Raw genomic sequence first — 22789 nt, forward strand, 5'->3', positions numbered from 1 at the left:
AACTTTATATAATTTCATCAAGCTTGGAGAAAAGTTTTAAAACTAGTACACGATATCTTTCACTCAGATCACCCAATTGCTTACATTTTGTATTATCAATCTACTCATATATGCATGGACTTACTATGCACATATTAATATGCAAAATGTTTACTGCATTTTTTTCTGTACCAATTAAGAGTAAGTTGGAAGTCACTCTGCCCCCTTACCCTTTCATTAATCATTTTCTAAGATCAAGGACAATCTCACACACAATGGTTATTAAAATCAGGAAATTTAACACTTACACAAGAATACCGTTTGATCCACAGTCCCAATAAATTCTGTCAATTGGCCCAATGATGTCCTTGGTAGTTCCTCCCCTGGGTCTATTTAACTTAAAAAGCATATATTATTTAGCTGTCATTATCTTTTTAGCCCTTAATCTGGAACAGCCTTTGTTAGTGTTTCTTGACCTTGACATTTCAGTTTGGATTTGTCTGATGTTTCCTCATGATTAGGTTCAGATTATGCATTTTCCACAGGATTTGCACTGAAGTGATATTTGCCTTTCTCACTTCATCTTATTAGGAGCCACATAATATCAGCTGGTCCCAATATTGAATGTGTTAGGTTTGACGACTTGGTTAAAGTGGTGTCAGACAGGTTTTTCCATTACTGGCTTACTATTTTCCCCCTTTAAAATTAATAAGCAATCAGAGGGGAGACATTTAGAGACTAATGTAAATATCCTGCTCGTCACCAAATTTTCTACCCACTAGTTTTAAATCCCATTAATGATTTCTAACTTCATTGTCATTTCTCTATTTATTAGTTAGAACGCTACTGTAAGGAGCTTTCTCCGTCCTTCCATTAATTATTTATTCATTCATTTATTTATTCCATTGTATGTTTCAGTAGGGACGAATGAATTCTTATTTTATTCAATGCATTACCTATTAATATCATTCATATTTCGATAGTCAAATTGTCCCTGACGCCGACAGTGGGAACCCTTTCAAGTTGGCTTCTGGATCCTTCTGACACGTTCCTGTGATTATGTGAACCATTTCTTTACTTTCTGGCACAGTAAGAAGATCCAGCTTCATTTAGTACTTTCCCTTACCCAGCCCCAGATTCAGTCCTTTCTATAAGAGTCCTGGTTCCTTTTATAGATGAAGGGTATTTAGAACCCAAAATCAGGCACTAGAGGTGCTCACTGTTATTGATGCATCATTGCTTCTAGGTTCTTTCAGTACAGAGATATAGGAACTATGTTTTATGTGCATGTGTACACACACCTATGTATATATGCTGTATATACAAATACATGCATATACTGTATATGCACACATTTATAGTATACATACATACTGTTTATAGAAATATATTTTGCCTTATTTGTATATTTAAAAGCATGAGTTAATATGGACATCTCCAACGCCAATCCAACAATATAATACAATATAGTCTTCTCCCACCCGCCGCTGTAACTTCTTTCCCCAGAAGTGAGAAATCTGGCTTCCTCAATATATTTACTCATTTGCACAATCCTCGAATATAGAGTAAGCAGTTTTAGAATTGCCAACTCAATATCATCAAGAAAAAACAAACCTACAAACAATAGTTCAATATTTAACTTTTTTTGCAGTGAAACTGATATACCTTGAGATGTATAAATCTTAAGTGTATAGTTTGAGTTTTGACAAAAAGATCTACCTGTGTAAAACATACTCCTATCAAAATACAACATTTCTAGCTCCCCAGGAAGCTCCTTTATATCCCTTTCCGGATCAATTTCCCCTTTCCATACACCAAAAAACTGCTAATTTTCTTCACTAGAATCAAGCTGTCTATTGTAGTACTTTATATGAAGGGAATCATACAGTGTGTATTCTTTTGGGTCTTTTTTTGCTCAACATAATGTCTACAAAATTGATCCATGTTTTAGGGTATATCAGTAGCCTCTTTTTATACCTTAGTAACAGCACAATTTATTTATCAGTTCCTCTGCTGGTGGACATCTAGGTTGTTTACACAGCTTTGGGATATCATGAATAAAGTTCCTATGAACACTCCTGAACAAGTCTTTTCTGGACATATGTTTTCATTTCTCTTGGATAAACACCAAGGAATTGCTGGGTAAAAAGGTAGCTGTATGTTTAACTTTATAAAAATCTGCCAAATCTCTTCCCAAACTGGTTATGACATCTAACATTTTCACCAAGCGATGTACGAAAGCTCTTGTTTTCACACATTCTAGCCAGTATTTGATGTGGCAGCCTTTATTCATTTTAGATAATTTTACTGCTTTTAAACTACTTATCCTACCATGACTGAGAGGGGGATGTTAACATCTCCAACCACTATTATGATTTTTTTCCTGTATTTTCTTTTATTTTTATCACGTTTTGTTTCATAAAGTTTAAAACTGCTATTAGGTACACAGACATTTATAACTGTGGTACCTTCTTAATGAACTGTAATATCTTCTTGATAACAAAATGTCCCATTTTACCTCTGGTAAAACATCATCTTAAAGTTCACTTTATCTAAGATTAATATGGCCATCTCAGATTTTGCTAACTTAGTATTTCCGTTGAATATTTTTTCATCCTTTCAGTTTCAAAATATCTGTGTCTCTGTATTTAAAGGATGTCCCTTCTAAATAGTATACAGTTAGGACTTGCTTTCTACTTTTAAATTGGAGTGTTACTCCATTTACATTTATAGTATGTACTGATACAGCTGTATGCAGGCCTAAAATTTGCTATTTGTTTTATATTAGTCCTATCTGCTTCTGTTTCCCTCTGTTCCTTTTCCCTGCCTTTTTTTTTAGAGGGAGGGTTACCAAATATATATGTATAGTTACAGTAAGTTTTAGTTAAATGGCATATATATATTCTTAAAGAAACGAATAAAAGAGTAAATATATAGTTTTTAATGTACTTACTTATACACTGTATCAGTGTACTTTATTCCTTCCTATAAATCCAAGTTGTCATCTGGTATCATTTTCTTTCAGCCTGAAAAACCTCCTTTCTGCTGTTCTTTAGTTCTTTAGATCTTTAGTGCAGATCTGCTAGTAATGAACTAATTTATCTAAAAATGTCTTTTATTTTACCTTCATTATTTGAAGGGTAGCTTTGCTCTACATAGAAGTCTGAGCTGTCAGGTTCTTTTGCTTGTTTGCTTTTTCTTTCAGTACTTTAAATATGCCAATTTCATTATCTTCTTGCCACAACTTTTTTAAAAAATGAGAAGCCATCCATCCTTCAAAGCATTGTTACCTTGTATGTAATGTGTCGTTTCCCAAGACAGCTCCTTCAAGATTTCCTCTTCCATCACTGAACTTTACTGGTTGGACTATCACAACCAGTAAATGCTCTCAGGTATGGTTTCTTTGTATTTATTTTACTTGAGGTTCACTGAGCTTCTTGGCTCCATAACTATTTTTTTCACTCAATTTAGAAAATCTATGGTCATTATTTCTTCAACATTTTCTTTCTAGTCTCTTTTTTGGGACTCCAATTGTACATGCTAGACCTCCAAATATAGTAGTAATAATACACAATACGCCTATTTCTGAATAAATTTATCTTAATATATAAGATTGAGTAGATGAGGATAGTTTCCATTAAAATTTTCATGTATTTTACGTGGATGTCCTCTCTAAATACAGGATATTAGAACATTATCCATCAACTAATAAAAGCAAAATTAATGTTTTTTAACGTTTACTATATGCTAGGTACTTTGTTAAAGGCTTTACATGTATTTTCTCATTTAAAATCCAAGACACCTTGAAGAAGTAGGTGTTACAATTTTCTTCATCTTACAGATGTGGGAACAGGCTTACATAAGTCAAATAACTTACCCAAAGTCACAGTTATGAAGTGGCATATAGGATTTTGAGGCCGATGCCTGCAGTATTCTGAACCACATTATACTAACATTGTATGCAAAAACACTTCATTCATTTACAACTATCTGAAGATCATGTACAAGACACTGTTCTTGGCAATTATTACACAGAAGTGAATACAAGATACATGAAATTCCTACTCTAATAAGAGAGACAATACTACCCTCATATGTTTCTATTTATTATTACAATTACTAAGAATGAGACCTTCAGTGTACAGTGAGAGCATGAAAACTTAAGGTATGGTGTATGTACAAAACACAGTTTTGTAAGTAGATGAATTTCTCCTGATCTACCATGGTTTTCTAGGCTAGCAAGAAGATGTTGCTTAATTCTGAACCTTACAGTGCAAATGAATACCTTAAATAGACTACCTCCTTTGCAGACAGCTATTCATGTATATTATTATTCCAGTTATGTTGCAGCCCTGTTTTTCGAGTAGGGAGAGTCCATGATTGAGATACAAACAGGATTCTCTGGGAGCTCCCATAGAGGGATGTAGATCAGTGCCAATCAAAATATGGTCCCAGAACCAGAGCTGGCCTGCAAACTGTTTACCACTTTTGTGACAAGACAATACAGAAATTGAGAGCATTTAGGAAACTTATAGCAAATTAGGCTTGTATTTTATATGTCTTTTTAAGGTTTTATTTTTCTAGTTAATCATTATTTATATTTTACAAAACAATCAGCTTGCAACAGAATGGAAATTAAGAAGAAAAAAACGCCAGACCTTTATCACACAGAGTTTGTTAATACTGTTCTGGGCCATAGCACCTGGGGACAAGGAACTTTTATTTTCTGATTCTGTTTTCTCACTGTAATTCAGGGTTGTGAAAGTGAAACAAGATATATCTAAAGTGTCTAAGCACAGTGCCAGGCAAATGGTAGGATTGGATCGCGTCACTGTATTTTGTCATTAGTACACCATGTATCATCATACTCAGTTATTCTGCTTCCCTTTCCAAGTTGGAACACAAACCTTGTGAGGGCAGGAAAACATACCATATTCATTTGATTCCCCCAAACTAGCAGAAACTCAACAGATAAAGGCAAAGTGGTATCTGCTCCTCAAACATTGCTAGAAGTGAAATAAATCTAAAATATGATAAAAGAAAGCCTATCAATACTGGCCAGAAGTAGTTAACACAAGATGTTGAAAGTAGAAAAATAACATTTGTATTTTGAACATCACCTGCTTTAAAATTAAAAATTTTAATATATACTTTTGGTGACTCTATACCTAAAACTGGGACACTGATTCCAAGACAGTTATAACTGGAATGGTAGAAGTTTACAATGACAACAAATTTAATCAAATTCTGAGATGGAATGGTATATATAAAGCACAGTTAAAAGAGTTAAATACATATAACTAAACAGATAGGAGTGTTCAGAAACAGAATAGCAACAAAGTATTTTATTTTAAGTTGAAGATTAAAGAAAATACAGACTTTAAAAATTTTTGTGAATACTGCAAACTATGAAAAATGACATGAAATTAAAAGGAAAAAATGTCAGGAAATAGACCAAGAAAAATGAGATCTATTACATTTTAGATGAGTTATGAAAGAAGTTCCATGTAAACAAGTCTGAACATCATCTTCAACTATAGATTGAAAAATGAAAAGCTAAACTATAGCAACCTTTGAAATTTCTATAGCTAAATAGCTACTAAATAGCTACTGTTTTTACTCTGAGATTTTACCCAATGTGCAAATTTACAGCTACTGCCAGAGAAGATGTAAGAGTAGAATGAGACAGTCTCCCCTTTGAGGACTTGCAGTATAATTTACTCCAAAATACGATATATAAAACTTAAGTCAGGGACTTCCCTGGTGGTGCAGTGGTTAAGAATCTGCCTGCCACCCTGAGAAAACCATCATTCAAAAAGAGTCATGTACCAAAATGTTCATTGCAGCTCTATTTACAATAGCCAGGAGATGGACACAACCTAAGTGTCCATCATTGGATGAATGGATAAAGAAGATGTGGCACATATATACAATGGAGTATTACTCAGCCATAAAAAGAAACGAAATTGAGCTATTTGTAATGAGGTGGATGGACCTAGAGCCTGTCATACAGAGTGAAGTAAGTCAGAAAGAGAAAGACAAATACCGTATGCTAACACATATATATGGAATCTAAGGAAAGAAAAAAAAAAAGGTCATCAAGAACCTAGGGGTAAGACAGGAATAAAGACACAGACCTACTAGAGAATGGACCTGAGGATATGGGGAGGGGGAAGGGTAAGCTGTGACAAAGTGAGAGAGTGGCATGGACATATATACACTACCAAACGTAAAATAGATAGCTAGTGGGAAGCAGTCGCATAGCACAGGGAGATCAGCTCAGTGTTTTGTGACCACCTAGAGGGGTGGGATAGGGAGGGTGGGAGGGAGACGCAAGAGGGAAGAGATATGGGAACATACATATATGTATAACTGATTCACTTTGTTATAAAGCAGAAAGTAACACACCATTGTAAAGCAATTATACTCCAATAAAGATGTAAAAAAAAAAAAAGAATCTGCCTGCCAATGAAGGAGACACAGGTTCAATCCCCAGTCTGGGAAGATCCCACATGGCGTGGAGCAACTAAGCCCGTGTGCCACAACTACTGAGCCTGTGCCCTAGAGCATGCGCGCTGCAACTACTGAAGACTGCGTGCCTAGAGCCCATGTTCCACAACAAGAGAAGCCAATGCAATGAGAAGTCCACGCACAGCAATGACGAGTAGCCCCCGCTCGCCACAACTAGAGAAAGCCCGTGTGCAGCAACAAAGACCCAATGCAGCCAAAAAGATAATTTAAAAAAAACAAAAATCTTAAGTCAACACATTTATAGTGTAACATTCATAAAGTTAAGATCCTAAATGAGTTGAGAGAATGGAGGAATGCATATAAGGGCTAGAATAATGGAGCTACGACTCGAAGAGCAGGTAACACTTAGACAAAGCAGGCTAAAAAACTAATGTTTACAACAGTGAAAGCTGAGTGCGGGAGGTAAGCAGAATGGTCTGACAAACATACAATGGGACTGGTAAGAAGTAGCATAGGAAGGAGTCTGGACTTGCAATGCCAGGAAAGGAAAAGTCCCTCTTAGGCTCTTCAATAAAACAATGACAGAGGAGAATAGGTTCCAGGGTAAAAGAGCCTAAAATAGGAAAACTAATTAGGTAAACTGCAGTAGTGTAGCTTGTGAACCAACGACCTTTAAAAAAAAAAGGCTGGAATGTTAAATAAAAGGAATTAAATTAGAAGACTCAACATCTTTACGTACAAACGCCATAAGAAGGCCCCAGATGTTCGTCTTGCTCCCTCCCTACACTGACAACCTCTACATTGCCATGTCATGTTTCTTCTCCTTCCTTCTAACTAACTAGAAATTAGTTCTCTGCTGTCATAATTTCTGGTGGCTCTACTTTTCATTATCATTTATATAACTTAAATGGGTAATTTTTCATCCCTCCTTTTGGAGCTTCTAATCTAAAACTATTTTTGCTTCTCTCATTTTCTTTTTTTGTCTGCTTTTTCCTCTTTGCTTTTTATTCTCCTTTTCCTATCTCTTCTTGCATGTTTGGAACATATAATCATAGACTGGTAGAGCTGCAAAGGATCTCAGAGATCTGCTTGACCAGGCTTCCCATTTTACAGAAGAAAAACCAAGTCATGAGAGGTAAAATGACCTCTTGGCTTGGAGTTTTGGCTTGGCTCTGACAACCACTGTTGCTATTCTTTTAAATAAATTTTCACAACTGACAGGAAAAAACCATACCATTTTTTAAACTTTAAAAAATATAATTTAAAAAACCCCATTATCTTGATTATAAAGATGATAAAATTAAAAGATAATTTTAAAATACACAAATAAAGGGCTTCCCTGGTGGCGCAGTGTTGAGAGTCTGCCTGCCGATGCAGGGGGACACGGGTTCGTGCCCCGGTCCGGGACGATCCCACATACCGCGGAGCAGCTTGGCCCATGAGCCATGGCCGCTGAGCCTGCGCGTTTGGAGCCAGTGCTCCGCAACGGGAGAGGCCACAACAGTGAGAGGCCCGTGTAACACACACACAAAAAAACAAAAGCAAAAAACAAAATCTGCCTACCTGAAATCTTAAACTTATTCTTTTCCCACCTTTCTGTTTCCTGTCTTTGTCTCTGCTAGTGTTTTCAAAGTATAAGATGAAACTAAAGTGAAAGTGGAAAGGAGGAATGAGTCACAATGCTTTGAGCAACCCGTTATACCCAGCTTTTAAAACATGTCATATTTTTAATAGTTATTGTGAAATAAGAAATGTTCTGCTAGTTTGTGTCTTATTTTAGGCATAGAGTGCTTAAATCACAAGTAAATAAATACAAGCCTTAGATTTCCTCAGACAACAATGAGGACCTACCAGAGAGGGTTGATGACGATGATACTCTGCTTATCTGTTTTGGTAGGAGCTGCGAAAGTCACAGCTAGAGTGCATTCCTCCCTATTCCACTCAAGTGGAGCATTATTTAAAGTTATGACATTTTAAATCATTATTTTGAAAAACTTGTATCTCAGTGATAATGATGAATATGCCACTTCTAGAAATGGAAAATGATGGAACAAAAATCAACATTAAAAGTAAGGGAAAATAGAATTTGTAACTAGGCTGATCAAACTGGCTGGCTGGGGGATTATGTTATTGCTGTATGAACAGTCTTGCCAGTATTTCACTTTCCTTGTCAGCTGCCTTTATTTAGTCAACCTTAGTTCATGGCCAAAAACCAGTTCACTAGTCATATAAGGATAAGATCACTGTATAATAATGGATATGAGAAATGTCAGTATTGTATGCCAAACAAATTATAACTTTTTTTTTTTTTTTTTTTTTGGGAACGGGGGCCTCTCCCTGTTCGGAGTGTCCCCTGCATTGGCAGGCGTACTCTCAACCACTGTGCCACCAGGGAAGCCCATAACTTTTGATATATACAACTTTCACTGGATGTTATAAACTCTGCATGTTATAACAAGCATATGTAAGTTAATGAAGAGCACCCACATATAATTACATACTAAATGTGTGTACATACATTTTCTAATTTAAAATGCAGGATTTACATAAAGGTCCAAAGAATAAACCTCAGCCCAATCAAATAATTATAGGGACGTCCTTTCCATGCTGGCCTTACAATGCCTAATTTCTTTTTTCCATACCATTTCAGACCCCTCCTGCTCTCTGGATCCTTTAACCACCAACACAGATGTTATTTCCTACTTTAATGCCAATGCAAGGCAGAAAAACTTAGGTAGCAGGTTGGGTGATTAGACAGGGAAAGAAAAGAGTGTAAACATTTTGGAAAAATGTCCCTTTCACTCTTGGGCTACATGTAGTCTTTAGTATCCTCAGTATCTAAACATCTCTCCCCCAGCTCCTTTTGAAGCCCTCTCATTTGTCCCATTAAGAGTCCCTGCCTTAGCTACTATATTCAAATAACTAAGAAAGCTGTTCTTTGTTAAGGATACCTGTATGTAAACTTAGAATTTTTTTCCTTCTGAAATGCAGATGAATTACATGCTAATTATGTGTGGAGGTATTTATGTGTCCCTTAAGTAAAACAAAAACAAAACAAAACCTACATTACTCACTTAAGACTTCTGGACATTTTGTTCTTTTTCCTGTATCTATTACTTTACCTTTTATCTGGGTTCCCCACTGTTAGCAGTTATAACTTCAAAGAACTGTGTGCTTGCTTCCGAGATACATGGGCAAAAGCAGCTCCTCTAAGTAAGAAGTAGGAGAGGCAAGAAAAGCCATCTCAGAAGTATCTGGCAAACTGATCTGCTACTGTGCTTTACCAAGACCTTCTCTTCTGATATCTTACATTTCTATCCACTTCTCTAATTGTGTTTCTTTATTCACTTCTTCCTCTAGCCTTTTAAATACAGGTGTTTATCAGGATGTTTACCTGACCATTTTCTCTCTCTTTCAAAACTATCTTCTTACCTGAGGGTTTGTCTAATCTCCTAACTGAACTTTCATCTCTATTTTGCATATTTCTTGTCTTTTTATTTCCAAGAGTCTTGTGGTGATTTATTTTTGTATGCTACACCTGCACCTCACACTTTAAAATTTAAGTCTAAACATATTATTTCTCCTCAGGTCAACGACAACCCACTTTGTACGAAGTTCCACAGTAATCATTAACTAGTTCTTTTGCCAAATGACTTGTAGTTCTTTCCTACCCCAGTTCATTCTATAGAGTCTTATCATACCAAGCACCCCAAAGTAGAATTCTTTATTCAATAAATATAATAAATATAAATCCCCTAATTGAAGATGCCAGGCCTTTCATCATCTGTCTGATCTGGCTTATGACTTACTTTTCGAATCTGGTCTCATTATTCTCCTTCAGCCACCTGGTACTCACCAAAACCCTACTACCTATCTACAGCTTTCCATAATATCATGCTTAAATCACCTCTATGTCCTCTGTATGCCCTGTTTAGTATAGAGCCCCATACTAGTAAAACAGGAAAAAAAATCCAGATCAGTAGTAACAGGAGACAGGAGTAGAAAGGGAGCTAAACAGTGGATCCACAGGGCCTCTAAAATGCAAAAAAGTGAGAAGCATTTGTGGTTTTCACACTCCAGGCCTCAGTTTTCTCTGATGTTTCTCTATTTCAAGAAAAGTTAACAGCAGTGGCTCTCAATGGGCATTGCCCCATACCCTTGCGGGTGTCTGGAAATATCTGTTGGTGGTTTCTAGTCATCTGACTGGGGAATGCTGTGTGGGCAAGAGACAGGATGCTTGATGTTTTGAAAGAAAAGGGACAGTCACACACAATAAAAACGTGTCCCTCATTTGGCACAACTTTGAAATGTCCTGCACATCTCTGCCAACTCAAAAACTCAGCTTATGATCATCAGGCCTCGAGCTTAACTACATTTTACATATAAACAAAGCATTTATTGCACAGTTTTGATGTACTGTTTTACGAACATGTAAAATATCGCATAGACAGATTGTACTTTGTTTTGTTTGGAATGATACACTGAGCTGCTCACCATTTTGAAAAAATCGTTTCATAGAAAGCAATGTTCTTCACAGATCTCAAATCACTAATATGACATGCCTCTATCAGTCTCATTTGTAACTCTCTTTTCTCCTCCCTTCCTCCCTCCCTCCTTCCCTCCCTCCCTTCCTTCCTCTCTCTCTCTCTTTTGTTCTCTTTCTAGATTAACATCTCCCCTCTCAGAAAACAAAATTTCCATGTCAATGGTAAAGCCTGCTACAGTGAAAACAACACTGAACTCACGACAACAAGTTTGTCACTTAGCCTCAGTTTGCTCATATATAAAATGAATATGTGCTCTACTTATCTTAGAGTGGTTATGAGAAACAAACTGATAAAATGGATAGGAAGTATCTTGTAAAATATCAAGTTCTATATGTATTTTACAATAGAGACAAATCTTTAACAATAATATTTCTGGCTAGAAACAAAATAGGAAAAAAGCAGTACTAAAAAGTCTCTGCCTCCAGTAATGTTTACCAAATAACAGTACAGAAATTTAACAGCATCCAGGATCAGTAATATTTAAACACTTAATAAAATCAAACTCTGAACCTGGGGTTCAGAGACCAATACAGTAGCTATGTACTCACTAAAGTATAAAATACATGCTGGATTTAAAGAACTTACTACAAAAAATAACATTTATCATTAAAAATAATTCCATCTTTTGTTTTCCCTTTTAAAATGTGGCTAGTAGACAATTTAAAATTACACGTTTCGCTTATACTACATTTCTGATGAACATGCTGCTCTAACTAAACAATGCAATAATAAAACTAATAAAAAGCAACAATACTGATCTCTAGCTAATAAGACAATAAAGAATGTACACTCACTTCATCAGTGAGTTCTCCAAACACTGTTATGACATCTATTAAAAGACTTGCAGTATAGAAGGACTTGATCATGTTTCTGGAAGAGAAAAGAAAAGTTCATCTAATTCAAATGAAAAAATGTAAGAATTAGTCTTGTAGCTACAAGACAAAAGCTTCCAATGTTTATAAAAGCACTCTGAAATTGTTTTAAATAAAATCAGATTTCAAGAATACAATGGAGCTCCTTCTGTAATCTGTTATTAGGAGGAAGTTACAACACATATAACAGGTATTATGCTACAACAAGGTTTCATAGTATGCGTCTGATTTTAGAAAATGTAATGACAGTACTATCTGAATCCATATCAAGCCATGTGTATTTCTTTGTATTTAAGTCTTATTATAATAATGACAAATCATTTGAATCGGTAGGGGTGGGAATTTTAAAAATCAGTATCATTGGACCAGGCTGTTTTTGGCTAAAATCAACACAGATCTTACTAAATGGCTAGTTAGGGTATATTTACGAAGAAAATGAATCTGCCCTGGGTATTCTTCGTTTAGCCATTTTCTCTAAAAAGCCAGGATCACTCTTGTAACTCAAACTCATTCTGAGATTCAAAAAAAAAAATCTAAATCGTTAATCAGGAAGTCTGAGAGTAATAAAGAGAAAACTGGATAAATTCTGGTTATACAGTAACTAAATTTAATTTTATCTATCTTTACTTACTTGTGAAATCGCCCAGCACGATCTTCATTATCTGCATACAAAAACATTTTCAAAGCATAATTCTCCAAATGGGCACAACCAACTATTTCTTGAGTAACAGCTTCATTATCACCCAACTGTTTCTTAAGCTAAAATAAAACGAGATACAGAACTTATGATTCTGGGCTCACAGAAGTGTATACTTAAGTATAAAAATTCCCAATAATCAAATCCAATGTTCACAAAATTTTGAAGGAAGACACTCATGATAACGTGAACGTTTAATTTAGCTCTAAATATCAAAATAATCAAGATCAATAATCAATAATCAAAATAATCAAGAATAAAAAACATCCAACTATCTATGTAAAGCATCAGACAAATATTTCAAGTGTACTAACAAGTATCCTAAAAATGGGATTAAGAAATTCTTTCCTAACCATACGTAATTTAAATCTTTAATTTATTCCTATTTCAATTTCTTCTATCAAATATAGAAAAATACAATGAGAAGGATCATTATATCCTAAAAAAGTATCTCTCAGAGGACACTGCATTAGAGATCTAATTCTAAGTAAGGTATAAGAAAACAAACTTAGAATAGGATTACGGAAGTTTTAAAAATTTACACAAATATATACCTCAAATCAACACAATTTACAACCATGTAAATTTCCGGTCAGTACATCCCTTTCCTACACATACAATAATTTAAAGTGTTTTAAAAACAACAAACTAAATTCCTACATTTTACTCAGACTGTCATACTGGAGTAAAATGACCTCCTGGAATATTAGATCTGAGCACCACACTACTGTTTAAAAATTGCTTTTTTCAAAGAACATTATAAAATAACAAATTAAATTTAGAAAAAGCGAGAGGATTTTTCATAAAATCAGCAAAGTACATATTCTCATAATTAAGGCCCAGAAGAGTTTGAATACTGGAATTTAAGGACCTCTGAGCATGCTTATCCTGAACAAAAACAGAAAAAAAGCCCCACATATAACACTGGTTTACTGTATGCACACTGCGAAATGATTTAATTGCAGAGGCAATTTATTTCTAGAAAAATTTAGTGGGAGCATGTCATTTCATCTCACCTTCAGCATAAAAAACTGGCAGCAAAAACATAATATACTTGAAGTGTTCCAACTATAAATATAAACATTATAGCACAAGCAGATATGTTCTCACCATGGAATGAACTTGTTATTTAATGTAGATAATAATAAATTCCTGGTAAGTCTCTTTATAAATGTGATTTTACATTTTGCATATTATAAAGACTGTTTGAGTTTTGTCTTATCCATAAGCTATTGTTATTTTAGCTATTATTGTTAAGCTGTAAAATTAATAAAGAGATATATTCTATATAAAATGTCTGTAAGAGACTGTATTGTACAAATGTATTGCTATGTGTCAGATACATTCTTCCTCCCACCTCCTAACCCCACCCTCCAAAAGGAGAGTACTCAAATTCTTCCTGCATCCACAGAAGCAGTATTAGAAGTAGAAGGCCAGACAGGCTCCAAGGGCAGCTGAGTTGTCATCAGTGGTGCCACCAGGCTACCTTGGATGGTTAATAGTAGCAGATGACAGGATTCTGGGTCAGAAGGCCAGGCACCCATACAAAGTTAGAGAGAACACTATTGCCCGTGGCTGCTTAATACAAGTAGGCTTTGATCTGAATAACTTTCAACATTTAAAAAAAGTTCTGGGGCTTCCCTGGTGGCGCAGTGGTTGGGAGTCCGCCTGCCGATGCAGGGGACGCGGGTTCGTGCCCCGGTCCGGGAGGATCCCACATGCCGCGGAGCGGCTGGGCCCGTGGGCCATGGCCGCTGAGCCTGCGCGTCCGGAGCCTGTGTTCCGCAGCGGGAGAGGCCACAGCAGTGAGAGGCCCGCGTACCGCAAAAAAAAAAAAAAAGTTCTGGGCCGACTGGTATAAGTGTATTGATTTTTAATATGTCTGAATTTTGTTTCTCTAAACAAAATAATGCAACTGATCAAATAAATATTTAGGTTTCTAATTCTCTTGAGCAGGTCACATAACTAAATAAGCAAATAAAAAGTAAGCCACAGCTATGAATATAACTGCCTTGGAGGAGATGCATTAATGAGAAGTAAACCTTGACATTGTTAAAAAAGAAACTGGGATGGCTGGGCATGGGAGGCACAGGGTGGAGCCCTGCTTACTAAGTAAGGTTACTATGGTTTAATAATGCCTTCCTGATGCACTGACACCTAATCAAATCCTTCAATTTTCCCTGGATTCGTGCTTCTACATAACCTGTGAAGTCCTATCACAGTTCAAGATGACTTACTGGTCACCTACCACATTTCTGCTAGCAGAGGAAAATGCCTAGACCATAAGAGTATCTTGTTATGGGACCAAGAGTAGGAGGAAGAAACAGTAGGCAACTTCCTTCATGGTCCTTTTCACTAAATAAATAGCCCGTTTCTTTCTTTTTTTTTTTTTTTTTTTTTGCCCGTGCCTCACAGCATGTGGGATTGCAGTTCCCCAACCAGGGATCGAACACGCACCCCCTGCAGTGGAAGTGCGAAGTCTTAACCACTGGACCACCAAGGAAGTCCCCGATTTCATTATTACAAGAGCCATTTAAAAATTCCCAAATCAATCATCGGTGTGACTGCATGAAGGAAGGTTAGAAAGGGTTTGTTACTTATGAAAGAATGACTCAAAGGTCATCTACAATAACCTGGAACAAGATATAATGTATATGTAAAGATACTGAAACCGACTTATACCTACTTACAACTCCCTAAGCAGTATGATGTAAATGAAAAAAAAAATGTGTCTCATTTTTCCTCAGCTATGACATTGCTGATTGCTGCCAACAGGAAGAACTAAAATGACAACACACACACAAATGAAATAAAACGGCATTTTAAACATTAAGCAGAAAATAAATTTTCAGTGTTCAACTTACAGCTTCTAACTGATCCATTAGCTTTGATAAAAATTTACGACATTCAGGAGTTTTACTATCAATCTTCATTCCCGTTTGCATCGCATACAAACGACCTACAAAGAAAAATACGATTTGAACAATTTCCAGGACTGAATGTTTAAAATATGTTTTGTCTAATTAATAATTCAAGTTTTAAGCGAATTGAGAAATAAAACTTTGATTTACTATGGCTCTTATTCACAAATATAAAGAACACAAAAATATTATCCAAAGAATGCAAGATGAATGATGATGGTAAGTTTTTATGAAGTAAGGCCTTCTCTTTTGGCATTATGTTTAAAAAATAAAAGGACTAGGTCCTAAGCTGTCAAAGGAACCTGCAATTTAATAGGTAAGTGAGGGCATGCAGAAAAACAACCATGTGTACAAGAGCACTTGCCAAGGGCGAGATAAGTAATACTGATAAAATACACAATATGGGCTGGGACAATGGGAAATGCCACTCAAGCTGAGGCTAACAGGGAGAATTTTTTTGGTCATTTTTATATATACAAATAAAAATAAGTATACCATCTCTTTAAAAAAATAGAAATATTAGAGATAAGGCTGAAGCTAAAAACCTCTCTGCTACCACAATCCTAAATAGCTTTCCCAGTGATAAGAGCTGTAAAGTTTGGTGGTAATTGTTGTTACCACTGGTATGTACATATACTGCCTATAATTTACCTCTTACATTCAACAATATGCTAAGGAGATCTGCGTAGCACTACAGTGCTCCACACTATGGCCACAACAAACTAAAGCACATTTGGGTAGTTCTCAGATTTTCATCGTTACAAACCATGTTGCGCTACCAGACCTTCTTGAGCACACATTCAAGAGTTCCCTGAGGGAGATACCAAGAATGAGAATTGCTGGCTCATAGTATATGTAGTACCTTTCTCACTTTAAGAGCTACTCTTAAAATTGTCTTCCAAAACGAATTACCACTATGCAGTTATATCTATAACACATGCAAGCACCCATTTCTCCTAAACTCACAAAAAATTGATATTAAATTAAAAATTGATATTAAACTTATCAATCTCAGAACTGTGTTACCTCACTGTTTGATTTTACATTTTCACTATTCAAAGGTATTAGAGATTTACTGGATAGCTCTATATCCTCCTTTATGAATTAGGAATAGCTATCAAAATAAAAGGAAAAAATCTGCCAAATTTTCTGTTGGGTTGTTTGCTTTTTAACTAATTGCCGTGTGGCAGTTCTTTGTACAGTAGAAAGGAGGGAGATCATGTTTCCCCCACCAAATGGAATCTTGTGAACACTATCCCCCTTCCCTGATTTATTTTCTCCTCAGCAGGTAATCATCTTCAATTTTTTTATCCTCTGATTCTACTACAACTCCAACTTAAGCTCCATGAAAATGGCGATTGTAGTCTACTTGGTTTGATGTATCCCTGGCATCTGGGATAGTGCCTGGCCTTCGATAAACATTTTCTGAATAGATAAATACATGAATGAAAGAATAGCGCATTCTGCCCTACTGATTTAAATGCCACTTTTATCATTCATTAGCATACATTAAGTTTTCATGGGATAAAAGGGCCTAATTCTTTACATTGTCTATCTTGCTTGTTATTTGTTAGTCTACTGGTCTATCATTGCTTTATTTACTGCAGCTTTAGAACATGGCTTGGTATGTTAGCTACTCTCAGGATTTCCAACTCAATTATGTCAACCCAATCATATCTTCTTTAAAGATGTATTAATATACAAATAATACAGTTATGTATTCTGCATGTGTTTTTAATTTCAATAGCTGTATCTGAGGGAACTACTTTTGAAGGCTTAGGCTTTTAGAGCTATCTCATGTTATAGAGCTTTAAGCTTAATTAATTAACACATTTATTTCTATATCAAATTTAAGGGTTTGATCCATCTAGGTATTAATGAGAGGAAAAAAATGGAGTTCTAAAAGTACTGTATAGATTTACACTGACTTACAGTGTAAAAAGCATGATGCTTTCATTTTCACTGCATAGTAACCAGCACTGGATATCACTCTGACAAAAAAAAAAAATCTGAGAAGCAAAAAAAGCACTTATTATCCATTGCTTTAATCACAAGTGTGACTAAATTTTGCCTTTTCCTCTTTCTTTTAACCAGTCATATTTAACAACATGTCCAGGTCGTTTACACATTTGAGTACCAGGTTCTAATCACCTCGCCCCACTCCACGCCTTTTAAAGCATGGCTGAACACCCTCCCCTCTTCAAACCAGTCATATCTCTTGAGTTGTTCAAGCTCTGTACCTGTTTTAGTCAGCTTTTGTTGTTATAATTGTGACTGAACTCCCCAACACCTCCTCTCTGTGAATTGTTCTGGTCTTCCAGCATTTTTGTTGCATTTTTTTTTTATTATTAAAAGTGCATCACATGAGCTCTTTGGAAAATAAACATATTGGCTGCAAATATTGTGCCATCTTCCAATTTCTGAATATTGTTTTAAAACACAGAAGCTTAAAATATTTATGTACCCAAAGCGATTTTTTCCCCCGATCAATTCTAAGCTTGGAAAGCTCTTTTATCTCTAAGAAACTGGATATTCAGTTATGATTTTTCCAGTTAAATTCCTTTTTGAATTTAACTTTTAATAACATGCATCCACCTCAGTTACTGGCATCTGTCTCAAATACACTCAATAAATAATCCTTTCTTTCTCTAATGATTTGTGGTTCCTTAATATGTTTTTGCTTTTTATATGTCTTGGCTATTTGATTTCACTGAGATCACAGATTAAATGTCATCTCACATGATAATACCTATAACTGATAATATGCTTTTTCTTCCTCCAAATTTAATCTTACTATGTCATATGGTATTACAAATTTTTTTCTGAAGAATTTTAAGTGTTCTTACTCTTATTTTTAAGGGAAGGCTTTTAGTTGAGAGTAGGGATCAATTCTGTGTTAGGTTGCTCCTATTTCCCCTAATAGTCCCCACCCTAAGCTATACTGAGGCTGCAGCCTTTGAGACCTCTAAGATCCCAGGGATTGGTAGGAGTGTGGGGAAGAAGATATCAGCATTTCTATTGATACATCTATCTCACTCTTTATAAGTTCCTATTTTTACATATCTTTTATAACACATATAGTATTTTTCTAATACATATATAGTATTAGTACATCAATACAGAAATGTTATTTATAAATAATTACATAATATTGGAGATTTGTGTTTAATTATTTTTAACTCGTGGGTAGATGGGCAAAAGGTGAAGAATCACTGCTCACTGCATCCTCATTCTTCTCAACTGTAAACTGTATTTTCTCCACACAGCCCTGTTCCTTCTACTATATTCCCTGGAACTACTGTTTCAGAATCAGCAAACTCCCCTACCTCTCCTCAGATTCCTTCTTCCTCTTTGTCTTAATTAAAACCTGAATGTCACTTGAAGAAATAATTTTATTTGCAGTCCTCTCAAGTAATGAGTTTTAATTCTCTTACATTCCTTCTAGTGTGTAAAAGAATTGAAAAAGAGAATTGGCAGGTATAATTGGTTTTCTCTTTGCATCCCACTATTACAGTATTCTCTCAATGTTTTCTAAATACGCTGGTCTAGGGCTCATCCACTCTCTTCCATTGGATTGTTATGCTTGTAATTGCCCATGGACCTCAGGGTCTCTCCTTGTCTTTCCACCATCTTGAAAATTTCGCTGTTCACATGGATAATCAATACTTCTGGCAAAGACTGCTAGCTGTCTACCTGCATCCTTTCTCCCCGTGTTCTTTACAAACTAGATCCCTACACATTATTAGGGAGTTGTAATGTAGCTAGCCAAAATAGTATATTTTCCAGTATTCCTCAAAGTAAAATATGGCCATGTTATTACCTAAGACAAATATCATATAACCAGAAATTGTTGGGAGAGACTTCTGGACCTTAAAAGGGGGAATGACAGCAGGGAAAGGACCTTACTAACTCCTTCCCCTTTCTCCTCTCTGCTGCCAAGAATAGAAATGGGATGACTGAAACTCTAGCAGATATCTTGGACCACAAGGCGACCTTGGTAATCGTGCTAGTTTGTAGACTTGAAATTAGAAAGAGCTTGAGTCCCTGATGACTTCATGGAATTGGCACACTGGCGCTAGGTACTGCCAACATCAGACTTTCCTTTAAATGAGGGAATAAATCCTTATTTTACTTAGCAATTGTAATTTTGAATTTTCTGTGATGAAAAAGCAAATCTATTTCTTATGCATACAGTGAGTGCTGTGTTCTCAATTCTTATCAACAATGATCTCCAATAACTGTACATACTCTCCTTTACATGCCAGTCACCCCATAACTAAATTATCATCTCAAAGTGCTGTACTGTCAATATCAGTATATCAATCACTCACTCTAAGCATAATTCCTTTTCTTCCAATTTTAAACTCTGCTTGTTACAACAGGCTTCCAGTTCATTGGTGTTGCCCTACTTCTTCATTACAACCAGTCTTTTCTCCTTTAGCTTCCCTCTGCAACCAGCTTTGATTTTATGATAGATTTTTCTTGAACTTTATTGTCCTATCTCCTATCCCTGAATCTTCTTATTACATTCCTCTGGCAAAAGCACATTCATATATAAGCCCAACTATCCTCTCTCCCTATGCCTACATACTAGCAACAGAGACCACTGGCAGATCAGCATCACTATAAATACCATAATTATCAACCTCAAATGAGCTTTATACCTTTTTTATAATTGAATATTTCAGTATTATTTATTCGACCAAAGTAAAATACACTTTCTATCACTATAAACTGAGCACAAGCTACAGTTGTTTAAACATCCATATTTTTATGATGTGCCAATATTTTGCATCCAATGTGAAACAGCTGGTTTGAAAATATTAAAGTTCTCTATTTTGTTTACCATCTTCTCTCCTGTTTTCTCCATTCTCTGAAGACATTTTATATTAATTGTGTAAGATGGATTTCCTTATCTTCCCAACCTCTCAAATGACTTTTTCAAACATCTTTCAAACAAAACCTCACCCAAACACACACACAGAAAATTTAGTAGACATTAATTAATTACTCGCTATCTATATACACTATTAGTCAACACAATAACACAATAATGTGAGGAAATACAGTACTGACAGTTTCATTTCCCTAGGAGGTCTTTCTCCTTACTTTATCAAAGTAGTGAACAATATATGAATCCTACCATCTATGGAGTGTAGTTAGCTACCTAGTGGACCAACTTTGGGCATAAATGGCTATCCAGCATAGGTAAGAGCCCATTAAGCAAACATGCACAAAATTAATCAGCACTTTCTTGCTACCAAGCGATGAAGATTATCTGTATCTCCTTTGAAGCAAAAATCAAATTATTCCCAATTCACTATCACCACAACCATCATCAATCTCCCTCACAACACAAATATAAACAAATGTCAGCTTCTTGTTCTTTAAAAGTTAACCTTAATACAAATGGCTAATACTCAAAATATAGTTTAATAACAATATAGTTTAATGGTTTCACTTACATGCATTTTTTTCTTGGCTTACATGCATATTCAGTTTTCGCAATTATAGGACATTATTATAAAGCAACAACTTTAAATGAAGGACTGAAAAGAATCATCTCAGACCCGGAAAGATTTAGGATAAAAGTTGGCCTTTTACATTTTTGAATATCTTACATGGTTTACAATTCTTAAGTTGTATCACAAGATACACTTTCTAATATTAATAAAAGTGAAAAGACATTAAACCTACTTATGAAAATTAATAAATACACCAAAAGATCTTTTTCATAATGGATGGAAAAAAGCATCACTTTCATATAGAACTCTGTTCAGGACAAGTAATTCATTGTAGCAGCAGCAGTACGACGAAAAATTAATGTCTAACATGGAAAGTTGCCTACTGAAACAGAATAAATATGTAGCTAGAATCATGTATAAGAAAATATATTTGATTTATTTCATCAAGGAAATGTTTATTTTTATGAATAAATATTATTTGAAGATGAGTAATGAGGCATATTTGCAAAAGGATTAAATACTTTCCAACCTAACTTTAATGTGAAACATTTAGGAGACAAACATTTACTAATCCTGAAGGTATGAACATTAAATCTAAACATTAACATTCTAACACACCCTTGCTTATACATGAGAAATCTAAAAATATGAAATGCATGATATAAGCACACAAAAGGTATATAAAAGCAATTGTGAAGAGTTATGAGTTAATAGGTTAAATTAATGTAGCACTCAAATAGGAATCATTATGCTATACACTGATGTATAAAGGCAAATTTTATTCCAATAAATAGAACTAAATATATTACTCTACTCATAAGTATATTATAAATCCCTGCTTTTGTGAAAGCAGGGATTTTATTATCTTTTGTGAATGGACTTCCAAATCAAAGAATAAAAACAAAGTATGAATGAATATATATTAATAAAGGGTATTTACTTCACTCATTCCTTCTTAAACAAAATTTTTAGAGCTTCTGTCATAATACAGTAGCTTTAAGAAAAAGTAGCTTTAAAAAAAAGTTAGCTATTTCTGAATTCCTACTAAAAGACCATGCTGGTACTTAGCAAACACTAAGTGATGATTTGATTACTAAAATGAGAACACAGATTCTAATTCTGACCACATGGAGTAGTGAGATTTGCTATCCCACTGTAAACAACAAAAAAACTACACAAAATATACAAAACAAGTTTTCAGACAATGGAAACAAACATGGTAAGACCAAGACATCTGAAGAAAGGAAACATATGAGGTGACACCAATATCAGCCTAACATTCTGCCTGGAGGTACATCCCAGTCTAAGGAGTAGGAGGAGAGTCCAAAGCAGAGCACAGTCCTCTAGCTGAGTTGAGAAAACAGACTGGAGTTCACGGAGACTGAGGCAGCTGTAAGCTGAGGGGCAGAGTTCTGAAGAGGATGAAGCTATGAAGAAAAGAAATCCAGAAATCTGTATAGGGGTAAACTTGAGCCTCAGGAGAACCCTACCATAGTGCATGTGAAGGAGAAAACTCCACACGGCCAAAGAATGAGCAGAAACTGTGAGCTGGACCGTCCCCAGAGCACACACAGGGCTGGGATGTATTCAAGTTCCAACCAGAAGGAGTGGAGAGCCCTAGATGCTTACCCAGGATATTCAGTAGAGACCCCCAAAGGGATATGCTTTAGTGATAGGGTTAACCTGTCCCTAAAGCAAAGGCTACTTTAGACCTGCTCCCCAAAGCTAAAAACAAACAAAATAAAGCACAAAAGAATCTAACTGAACAGCAATTAACTTAATTGTTGGTCACATTAAATCCCTTCAAGAACAGACATTTAAGAACTTAAAATTCACT

General features: G+C 35.4%; 1 protein-coding gene across 1 annotated transcript in view; it reads right to left on the reverse strand.

The window, feature by feature from the left end:
* VTA1 (vesicle trafficking 1) overlaps positions 1 to 22789 on the reverse strand; it is a 65983-nt gene that overhangs the window by 32123 nt on the left and 11071 nt on the right. Inside the window, exons 2-4 of the mRNA XM_024739412.1 lie at positions 15431 to 15525; positions 12501 to 12628; positions 11792 to 11867 (exon numbers count right to left, since the gene is read on the reverse strand). Of these exons, the coding sequence (XP_024595180.1) occupies positions 11792 to 11867; positions 12501 to 12628; positions 15431 to 15525 (299 nt within the window). The remainder of the gene's footprint in view (positions 1 to 11791; positions 11868 to 12500; positions 12629 to 15430; positions 15526 to 22789) is intronic.

Source organism: Neophocaena asiaeorientalis, unplaced genomic scaffold (genome assembly GCF_003031525.2).
Source record: "Neophocaena asiaeorientalis asiaeorientalis breed wild unplaced genomic scaffold, Neophocaena_asiaeorientalis_V1.1 scaffold162, whole genome shotgun sequence".
NCBI classification, from domain to species: Eukaryota; Metazoa; Chordata; class Mammalia; order Artiodactyla; family Phocoenidae; genus Neophocaena; species Neophocaena asiaeorientalis.